The sequence below is a fragment of the Phaethon lepturus genome, unplaced genomic scaffold (genome assembly GCF_000687285.1).
Source record: "Phaethon lepturus isolate BGI_N335 unplaced genomic scaffold, ASM68728v1 scaffold40693, whole genome shotgun sequence".
Classification (NCBI taxonomy): Eukaryota; Metazoa; Chordata; class Aves; order Phaethontiformes; family Phaethontidae; genus Phaethon; species Phaethon lepturus.
The window spans coordinates 45,599-56,544 of NW_010530559.1; the positions used below are offsets into that span (position 1 = coordinate 45,599).

Below are 10,946 nucleotides of genomic sequence, written 5' to 3' on the forward strand. Positions count from 1 at the left end.
GCTCTTCATCCCAGCTCCTCCACTGAAAAACCTAAGAGCTGCCCTTCCAACCCCCCCCATCTGCACATGGGGAAGTTCATGGTTCACCTTCTGCGGGGAATTTATATGTGCTGTGGGCTCAAATATTAGATGGATACAGAGAGGATGGCTATGCCTGAAGCTGGACACTGCATTTAAATATCTTGCAGAATCTAGGCCTGAAGGAATTATGCTGTCAACTCCAAAAACTGCAATTTTGCAATTTGTATTTAGGTCAAAAGACCCATGAGAAGTAGATATATAGTAGAGGGGAAAAGAGAGACACTGAGAGCACATGTAGGTGTTCTGTCATCTAGACAGTAGTCTCTCGGGAGTACAGTGAAACACAAAATAGCTATGTTGATGCTACAGAGAGCAACTCACACTCCAGTACTCTGCATTCAGTCCCAGTGATTGTAAACAAATGTTCTTTGTTTTTCCACAGACCTTATTTTGAGCTCAAGGCAAAGTACTACGTCCAACTAGAGGTACGTATGGAATTCAGATCCATCTGAAACTCTTTACTGCTTACGGTAAATACTGAAATTACATCTAAAGTGCTCCGACAACTGTGTTGCGTTTCTGTACAAAACCAATTCAATTCAAAACCTCTTGAGCAATTTGCTAAGCACATTTTAAAGGTAAAAGACTCAGAGAGGCTTTGTTTCCTTGTGTGAAGTAAGAGTGTTCGAACCCTGCTGCTTACTGCCAGAACTGAACAAATACGGTTTGACCATCTTAACTTCTTATAGTTTGAAGTCCCTGGGGTTTGTTTGTTTGGGGTTTTTTCCTTATGTTTTATGCATCAGGCTGTTTAACTGTGCTTGGGGTGCTCTTTTCTGTTCACTGGTTGGCTCCGTTAACAAGAAGTAACCTGCTTGTAGTATTCAAACATCATGCAGATATGAATTGCTGATTTGGGGTTTGGCAGAAGGGGCATTTCGGGTTTGGTTGGATAGGCTGCCAGAGCTTTTTTTTTTTTGGCATCTCTGCACTGTGCTCTGTGTGGTGCAATGCTGTCTAGCCAGTGCTTGGACACCGTGCACGCCTTGCAGAGCACAGCGGACTCAGGGTGGGCATGGCAGTTGCACATAGGATGGTAATCCCTGCTGTTACAGCCCTTAGCCTTGGAGCTACCAGGGGTGGGAGAGCAAAGCCGCACTGAAAAGTCAAATGCAAGAATCACTCTCTTTCTGTTTGAATGACTTTTGCTGCCTGTGACCCCCCTCTGAGTTGAAGGGTGGTGGCTGGTGCTGCAGATGTGTGGGATGTGCACAGGGTCTAAGTAGAGCACGTTGCCTTGCGCTGTTGGCCACGGGTGCAGGAAGGCTCCATCAGGGTGCTAGGTCAGCAGCGGCCTAGCTAGAAGCAGATTCCCATTCCTTGCCTGGGATGCAAGGTATGTCCCACACATTCTTTGGGACCCCTTCCCTGGGCTGCCTGAGATGCAGCAGCTCTTTATCAGCCGCAGAGACTCTGGCATGCACCTTTTCCTTGCCGGGATCCAGGCCTGGGCTGCCCCTTGCTCCTCAGTCTTGCTTGCCTGCGCAGCCGTGGTCGGCAACCGCTGCATGGAGCCAAACCCTCACCCATCCTGGGCTGAGTGCCAGGCCAATAATCCCTTCCGGCTGTAGGCATCTTTTGAGAAATATCCCTTTCTCTATGGGTGAAGGCCTGCTGTTTGGGGGCCTGTTGCTTCTCCGTGACAGCTGCTTGGTGCCCTCCTGAAGAAGAGGTTGTGTAAAATTGAATACAAAAGACAGCACAGATTGCTTTTAATGCACACTATAAAACAGAGTTGAGACAGCTATAGATGCCCAAGCAGTGTTTTACCTTTGGGGATAGGGTGTACAACACTTTTGCCCTTGCTGTAGAGTGGGGTTTGTGTCTGGGGATACAGAAACAGCTGTATTGCAGCCGTCAGGTTTTGAGTCTTGCTGCTGTCTGGTCTGCAGGTTTAGTAACCAAGAAGTGACAGATTTGGTGCTTAGGGGAGAGAGAGGCTTGGCCCCTTCGGGTATGATGCACAGCCATGCCATGCCCCGCAGGCAGGGGCTGCCAGCAAACCCTGAGAGGTGGTTGTGGGATAAACAGTGACATGCTGTTGAGAGCTGCATTCATGTTAACAAGAGATCCTGCATGTTAATGGGGGGACTCCTGCTCTGTGCTTAGTCGGGGGCCGTTACCACACTCCAGAGGCAGTCCCAGCCCCTGGCTCCCGTGGTTTGCCTTGCTGCTGTCTCCTTCACAAGTGCTGCTGCTTGCAGTGGGATGCTCTTGAACTCTCCCATCACCTAGATACCAACCCTGGCGTATGCTAGCTTGCCTGTGCAGAGCCAAGTTAGGTGGACACGTAACGGAGAACTGCACACTGTGCGTCGTTCATAATGAAAGCACATCTAATACCTGTCTTCCTTGTTAGCAACTGAAGAAAACAGTGGATGACCTGCAGGCAAAACTGGCCCTGGCAAAGGGAGAGTATAAGACTGCCTTGAAAAACCTGGAGATGATCTCAGATGAGATTCATGAGAGGAGACGGTCCACTGCCATGGGGCCCCGAGGATGTGGTGTGGGTGCTGAAGGGAGCAATACCTCTGTGGAAGACCTGTCAGCAAGTAAACCAGAGTCGGACACCGTCTCCAGTGAGTACAGCGCGCTCCTGTGCCTGGGAATATCCCATGGGCATTGTAAGAAAGATGCTGAGATGAAGGTTGCTCTGTGTATTCTGCTGTTTGAAATTTGCTGGCTGTTGTGGAACTGTAGCTAACTTGTTCCGCTTCTCACTATTACAGGGGTTGATTGTATTCTTTAATAGCCAGTTTTCAAGGGGAAGAGATATGAGCTGAAGTGCATGAGCTGTTCCCTTAGCATCACTGTTGGTTTTTGTACAGTGCTGTATGAAAGGAACAAAATTAATACACTTCAAAGCGTGCTTCTAATTTTTAAGCCGGTGATGCTGCTGTCTGTGACTTGCCCGGGGTGGTTGCAGGCTGTTGCAGATCGTTCAGTCAGGTTGCTGAGGTGGCAGTGCCGTTTGAAAACAGACCTTTTGGCTCAAGCACTTGTCTTGCGGTGCTGGGCCTGTGGCAGAGGGACGAAAGTTGCGGCTATGGTAGTATAGAAAGGCGTAACGCTCGCACGGAAGGATGAGCTCCTTGGCACTGCAGGAGCTTTTGACAATATGTGGTTTCAGCAGAGCATGTGTGCTGCAAACAAGGGGAGTGAAGAAGCAGCAATATGCTAATGCAGTGTTCTGAGAGGTGTTTCTCTTGGGTGATGGCAGCAACCACCGAGCAAGCTCCCAGCCTAGGTGACCCCTGGTTTCTGGTGGCACGTGGGGACTTTGGGTTGCAAAGACCAGAATGGTCTGTTGTATTGTGAGTTTGCTTTTGTCCTGTCTCTGGGTGAAAGTGGATAGGTGGACATTGCATGTGGCCTACTTTTTCCTCCCTCCTGGACACTTTCTCCCCTTCTCAATGCAGAAAGTCTTTTTTTGCTGCCCAGCCCCATGAATCCCAGTTTAATTTGTATTTCAGCTCTGTTTCTGCAGGGAAAAGTCTAGGTCAGGATTGCAAGAGTTCATAATTACAGAACCTCAGTGCCCAAAGGCTGAACGTGCAGTTCCCTCGTAGATGCTGATGCGTACCAGCACCGAGGCCCTGTAGGTCTGTGGTACAGCCGGTCTGTGCCATGGGAGCTGGGAGGCAGCCCTGGGCTGGCCTCCATCCTCTGCAGCGGCAGGAGTTTTCACACGACCTGCTGGAGCTCCCTCACTCAGTACTGTGCAGCTGGGACCTGAGCTGCCACGGCAAGTGGGTGTGGTGTCTGGGCTAGCTAGTGCAATGGGCTTTTGGTATGGCTACATATCTTCTGCCACCCTAAAGTCCTGAGGTTGAACCTTTCTGAGTTAGGCAGGGATGGCCTCTTTGGGTACTCACAAGTCCCCCCCTCCTTGCACAGAAGGCCTCCAAAAGAGCTTAGGTATAACTGAGTTGAGGGTTTTCTTGTGCTGAAGGAGTTCAGGGGCCTGGTTTGTAAGGGCAGAAAGAGCCAGGAAAGTTAATTTAAGCAACCAGTTGCTGGCCCTCCCGGCTGCTGCTGAGGCTGCAGGCAAGGACTGGCAGCACAGACTCATCCCTCTCTTTGAATTGCACGGCCTGATGTAAGTGAAAGGACTCCAGGTTGCGCCTAGTGCCAACGCAGAACTGGCTTACGACAGGGCAGGACTAGCAGCCTGCCAGATGTAACAACCAAAACGGCCTTGACAGGTTAAGCTCTCCTGTGTTGTAACGTCTCAGGGGTTTCCACCAAGGCCCTTTTTTATATCTTAACTTCTTTCTCTGTAGTTGAATAAAACACCTCATCATCAGCAAGAGTTTCTTGGCCCAAACAGTTGCTCCTGTGTGTTACGGTGAGTTTAGATAGTGATAAGTAAGGTACAGTTTGTTGTGCTTGTTGCAGAGTGGCTGGTGTCAGTGCTTCTTGCCAAGTAGAGGACTCCTGTAACTGGAAACATCTTTTTTTCCCCAACCTTTTTTTGCTTTCACTCCCTGCAAAGTTACCTGTATTGATAAAACATAGCAAGTGAGAAGAAAGGCCACTCTGCAGTCTTGGATTTGCCGTCATTAAAAACAAGACAACAAAACCCAAACCACAACAAACTGTCTCTGAGCACAAAGTGCCCTGGAGGGGGCTTGGGAAGGTGGATAATGCTGTCTGTTACCCATTTTGTGTTTGAAGCCTTTTAGGTCAATTCTGCAATGTGTAAGTACAGTTCTGCAATCTGCAAATACAGCAGAAAGAGGCTGAACACCTCTGCAATAACCACGACGATAGCTGCCTCTCTTGGCACCCTTCGTGTCCAAGCGGTGCACGTGAGCCCAAGGCTGCCGGGGTAGCAGAACTACTTTGAAACCTCTTCTTTGAGCCATTTCGATAATGCTGCCGCTTTCCTCCTGCTGCTCTTTCAAGGTGGTTCTGAGCCTCTCTAACAATGGCAGGAATCGCAAGGAGGCGTCATTGAAGATAACCTCAGGTCACCGTAAAATGTCTTGCTATTTGTGGGACTTCTTCAGACCAGTGTGATTCCTGCACACACTTTTCTTGTGTAGAGGCTGATGCATGTAAAACACCTTCTGATCCCAGTAGGATTACTTGTGTGCTGAAGTCTTTAGTTCATAGGTCCCCATCCTGCAATGAGCCAAGACTGAAAAAGGTTGAATTTTAGCAAAATTTACACTCCGATGTTGCATGAAATGGAACCTTCTTTATTGGGTTCTTTCTCCTATTCCTAACAAAGAGCCTGCAGCTTAATCTAGCCAGACAGTTTGGAGCTGGTTTGCCTTAATTAGAATTCAGATCTGAGCAAACACGAGCAGGGAAAATTATGTATGTGGGCAGGGCTTTTGTTAATTTGCTGTTACTTGGTGATCCTCATCCAAAAAGAGATCTTGGGAGTTCATGCTGGATTTTAACTGCAAAAGTGTGAAGATAAAGTGGAAGCAATCTGCCCCTGGAGCAGTGCCTTTCTAATTAGTGCCTTAAATAACCAGGAGTCTGTGCTGGGATCAAGTTGGGGCTGGCTGAGGCGGGCACAGAGGACTAGGCCCTGGCCCAAGTTATGTACCAAAGACTTGCCCCTGCAGGGGGCAGCAGGGATGGTAAAAATCCGAGAGCATCTTGGCGTGAGGAGCAGTAGCCAGCGTAGAGCTGGTCTACATGCGTGGCATGGCTGGCAGGCGCGCTGTTCCTCAAAGCAGCATCGGGCTTTCATGACCCATGTATGAAATGCCGGGTGAAGGCTTTGCAAAGGGGGTGGAGTATGAGAAGAGGCAGCCCCTGGGTTAGCACCGCATGCCTGTACAGAAGATGCAAACCTGAGAAACTGCCTTTGCCCGGGAAGGTGGAGGAGCCGGGTAGGTTTGTTAACTGGAACATTCTTTGACCATTGCAGTGGCTTCAGAAGTGTTTGAGGATGACAACGGCAGCAGCTTCGTATCCGAAGAAGATTCGGAAACTCAGTCGGTGTCCAGCTTCAGCTCTGGCCCTACGAGTCCCTGTGAGGTGCCCACTCAGTTCCCTCCTGCGACGCGACCTGGAAGCTTGGATCTGCCCAGCCCTGTATCCCTCTCTGAGTTTGGGATGATCTTTCCTGTCCTCGGCCCCCGAAGCGAATGCAGCGGGGCATCCTCCCCCGAGTGCGAAGCTGAAAGAGGTACGCACAGCTGGATACGCCCTGGGCCCATGTTTTTCAGCTTTATAAAGGGAGCAGGAAAACCTTCTCAGCTCCCCTAGGCGTTATCGCCAGCTCAGAGCTCCAGCCCACTAGCCACTTCCTTGGGGAAGGCAGTTCTTGAAGGCCCTGCGTCCCACAGTTAACAATGACATCTAAAATGTTTTAATTGTTCTTCTCTTGGCTGGGAAGGTTCCCCAGTTCTGTCTCAGTGGAGGGGTTCGAGGTTTCTCATGCAATACAGTGATCTGTGGGATTCTGATGGTACGTTTATTATAAGGAAAATCTGAGTTTAATTTTTTTTTTAAATTACTGTCCTGCTTGTTGAAAATCGTGCTTTCCAGGAAAAAAAAAAAAAAGGAAGTAACGTGCCAAAAGGAACCTCTTGCAGGCTCTGCCAGCCCCTGCTGACAAATTTAGACTTAGAGGATTACCACCGCTCTTGGGTACTCCAGCCTAAGGCTGTTTATGCTGTAATTTGCTGATGCAGTGCACAAGCTGACCGCAGCTCGGAAGGCCAACTTCGGTTCCCTTAAAGCATCTTGCTCCTGCTCCTGTATCTTTTTGCGTGCTTTGGCAAAGGCAGATGCAGAGGCACCCGCTTGAAGCTTAAGTCGCAGAATGAAATCCGGGTTTAACATCTAGTTTAATCCTTTCTTTGCAGGGGATAGGGCAGAAGGGGCTGAGAACAAGACAAGCGACAGAGTGAACAAGAATAGGAGCAGCAACAGGAGCAGCTCCACTGAGGGGCTGGCTTTGGATAACCGAATGAAGCAGCTCTCCCTTCAGTGCATGAAAATCAAAGAGGGAATATGCGCGGGCAGAAAAGCTGCCCAGATTGGCTGAGTCCTCCTTGTGCCCTGTCCTGATTAATGGGAGTATAAATATTTATATATGAACTTCTAAGTGTTTGAAGAACATTGTGCCAATAACATATGCCAAATCTTAAGCGTTTACTCTAAGAAATTTAAAACTGCACTAAGAAGTCTAATTGATGTGGAGGGCTGAAGTTTTTATTCAGTAAATCCTTTGTAGGACAGACAAGTTATCAAATGTTTAAACTGTGCTAGTATTTCACAGACTTTGTACATTGTTTTGTAGCAGCCTGGCTGAAGCAATAAGTAGTACCGTTCCCATGTAAATTCATGCCAGCAGGGGGGCTGAAATTCAAGCCAGACATTTGCAGAGAGCAGTTTGGCTTCAGTTTTGTAGAACGAAATGCTCTTTAGATACAGTGGGTCTCTTGAGTGTAAGTGGCATATTCTTTAAACATCTGTATTTGTCTGTATTATGCTGAGACTGTAGAGGTATTTTGTATACAGGAAAGCTGTTGTATGTGTGGGGTCTAAAAGCCTTCACTCTTCCCTTGGTGCTCAAGGATAAAGACGAGTCATGCCTATAAAAACTGGTGTTGAGACAGACAGACAGGCAGAAAGGGGATGGTGACAGTCAGTGGTGGTAGGCCCTTTTCTAGCCACCTTCCCGAGTCTGGCTTGGACTCTCAGGCTGATGCCAGTGACCAAAAAGAGTTGATTGGCCCCTTGCCCTTCCCCTCCCCTGAGAAGTGAAGTATTATTTTTCAGCACTTTAAGTGTTTGGTTTTTTTTCTCAAAAATGGGAGTCATAGATGTTTGCAGGACAGTTATGATAAGGGATTTTCCCTTGAAATATGCATGAAGAAAAGGAATTGCCAGTGTAGATTGACAATGTGTTCTTAAGCTTCTCTGTAGGTTGTACCGTGTGGGGTTTTATAACTGTTAAAGGGACTTGGGATTTTAGTATGCCCTAGAGAAAGTGTTCAATAAATCTAGAAAGGGCACGGGCATGTTTTGCCAGCAGCTGTTAGGCAGTAGTAGTGTCTGGTAATTATGCTAATAAGTGGTAGTAAAAAAATCCTAGGACTCTTCAGTTTTGGTGGCTAAGCATTTCTGAAAGCACCACTTTATCTAAGATGTCAGTTTCTATTGTTAATTTGATGGGAATTTTAGTATTGCCCAAAGTATTTTCTATTCTATGTTTTTTGCAGTCCTGGTGTATTTTGTCCCTGCCACAGCTTGTGTATCTATTCTCAAAGTTAATGTAAAGTTCTTCACACTACAGTAAACGTTTTTGTTTTCCACACTGTGAGTCTGTGCAAGCTCAGTCTCTCTCAAGTGCTAAGAATTTTCTCCTGCAGCAAATTTAGTCTTTAAATATCCACTTCCAGTTGAAGATTGCAGCCCGGTGTCATCTGGTATTAGAATCCTTTGCAGCCTGTGGACAACTGTTGCCTCCTTCCAGCTTCCTGCATCCATGATTCACTCTTTATTCTGAACGATGCAAGAGCAGAGCTTCAGTCAAGTTTTCCAAAAACCCTTAGTATGCAGAAAAGAGGAAGGTATCCTGTTACCCAACATCTCCGTACTTCACGCTGCTGAAATTTGCTCTAAGGCCATGCAGAATTGGAGGTAAAGAAACCTGTTTTCATAAAAATTAGATTCAACACATCATAGCTGTTAAGCTGTAATAGCTTTAAATATTTAATCATTTACATCTTCCAAAGACCTGAAGGCTGAACTCTGCCCTTGGTAACATTTCCCAGCCCAAGAAATGCTTGGGAAAGAAGCCAGTGCTTTCAACTTCTGATGTGGCCAATATTTGGGGAAAAGCTGGGAATGACAGTGCTAAATACAAAATGAAAAGCAGCACAGAAGTGCCATGTTGTATTAAATGTTTTTACTTAACTACAAAAGTTTAAGCCCTTGCCTGTGCTGCATACAGTTAGAAAAATTAGCAGAGGGAGTTGTGGTTGAGTATCTTACTTTTGCAGACTTGCCAGTCAACCCCTATTACACCTTCCTGGGTTGTTTGGGTATTTTTGGCTGGGGTTTTTTGTTGCTTTTTATTTGTTTTGACCTCTCTTGCTATCAAATTTCCTTTCACCTTGCCCGTTCTGACTGGAAACCCAAAACTCCCTGCATTTGGGCAATGGATTTTTTCTTCAGCCGGATTAAAAGTAGCTGTGCACGCTTCCTTGCATGCGTCCTGACTGGGTTCAGCTCCCAGCAGGGTAAAACCATTGGTCAGGAAGTACAAACCATACCCTTACACCACACTTCTGCAAGATTTGGTTAAGGATTTTGCTGCAGCCTTCCTCCTTTGGCAACCCCCTGGACTTGGCAGGTAAATCACACTGCAAACGTGCAAGTAAACAGGCAGAACTGCATGTCTAATAAATTAATGGAAAACTCACTTTATTTTAAACTTCATAAAAGCCATAATTATAAATATGACAAAATTAAATGAACATACATTACTATGGAGTACAGGCAAAATGAACAAGCTTTTTCCAGTTGGAGCTCTTTCTGCATTCTGCAGTGTAACATGATGGTAGCTGCCTTCATGGGTATAAAAATAAGCCTCTGGTGTATCAAAGTATATGTGATCACTTCAGCTGCCCTGAAGTGAGAATGCACAAAGCAAATGTTAACCTAGGACTTCTACTGGTCTTTGGTATTATCAAACAATTTAAATGTCCTTTTTGACCAAGGGATGAAAATCTCTACTAATATGTACACAAACTTAATTCTAAATAGCTTAAAAGCTTGAATTGCATGTTTACAGGCAGAGAAGACTGAAGGGTCAAGAGATGCATGACTGCCTAACTGGAAGTAAAGTAACATGACTGATGTACCATTGTTGTGGGCTGAGCCATTGTGCAGCTATTTCAATCTTTGCACACACAGAGACCATCTCAAAGTCTTGCTGCAGAACACTTCCATGCTCACATCAGCTTCTACTATTCTCTGTCACGTGGATCAAAAATGCTAAATGGTGGTCGTGAGGGGGGTGGGGTGGAGGGAACTTAACCTAGATATTGGTCTGAGGCTGTTATAATCTAAGGATCATTTAACTCTGATAATTTTTCCAGATTTATTTGTGGAAAAAATATGTCAAAGCAAATCTTAAATGTTTACATGAACAATTTTTGTTCTAAGAAAAAAGGTCAAGAAAATTTTGATGTAAAATTACTTTGCCACAACCAGAATCTGCAGGCTTATTTTTAGAAATATATTTCCTTTTAAATACTCCACCTGAGTGTTCTGTCCTATAGGTGAAGGGAAACATACAGTGATTGTATCCTAGTAGCCTATGTAGGTGCAATGTTTGAAAAGGACTTGCATTATAAAGGACACTGATACTAAGCTTAAATCCTGTGCAGTTACGGGGATGAGCCCACTCCCCTGACTGTACCGTATGCGTAAGAAGTGTTAGTGTATCCTGGTGGAGACAGGATCCTTTGCCCTTGACGCCTTAATTGAATGAGTACAGTCCTTGCTTTTAGTTCAGTACAGCATGGAAGTTGAGCCTTATGTTTGTTTCATCCAGCAGAAGCTTTTGGCACTAGCTTGTGCTTGGAGGGAGGGGGCTGGGGGGGAGAAAAAACCCTTCCTGCAGTATAGAAACCAACTACAGAAGAAGAATAGCAGATTTTACTGTAGGCAAGTCTACCAGCTTGATCTCAAACAGCTGAAGATGTGCAAGAACTTATCACTGAAAGCTGGCAGTTCTGCTATCTGCCTTTTGTACTGTCAAAAATCTACTCCGTTGAGACTTCCTAACTTCCTCTAACCTCACAGGTGATAAAATGTATGCAAGACTCCACTGCCACACTGGTTTAGCCTGAGCTAAAAACATAACACAAAGTTGTAGGGAA

The 10,946-nt window shown here is 46.2% G+C and overlaps 1 protein-coding gene across 1 annotated transcript in view; it reads left to right on the plus strand.

The window, feature by feature from the left end:
* The window catches only part of SH3BP5 (SH3-domain binding protein 5 (BTK-associated)), a 50,905-nt gene extending 43,701 nt beyond the window's left edge, over positions 1–7,204 (plus strand). Inside the window, exons 5-8 of the mRNA XM_010284294.1 lie at positions 464–506; positions 2,441–2,660; positions 5,972–6,232; positions 6,915–7,204. Of these exons, the coding sequence (XP_010282596.1) occupies positions 464–506; positions 2,441–2,660; positions 5,972–6,232; positions 6,915–7,096 (706 nt within the window). The 3' untranslated portion in view covers positions 7,097–7,204. The remainder of the gene's footprint in view (positions 1–463; positions 507–2,440; positions 2,661–5,971; positions 6,233–6,914) is intronic.
* The last annotated feature ends 3,742 nt before the right edge of the window (positions 7,205–10,946 follow it).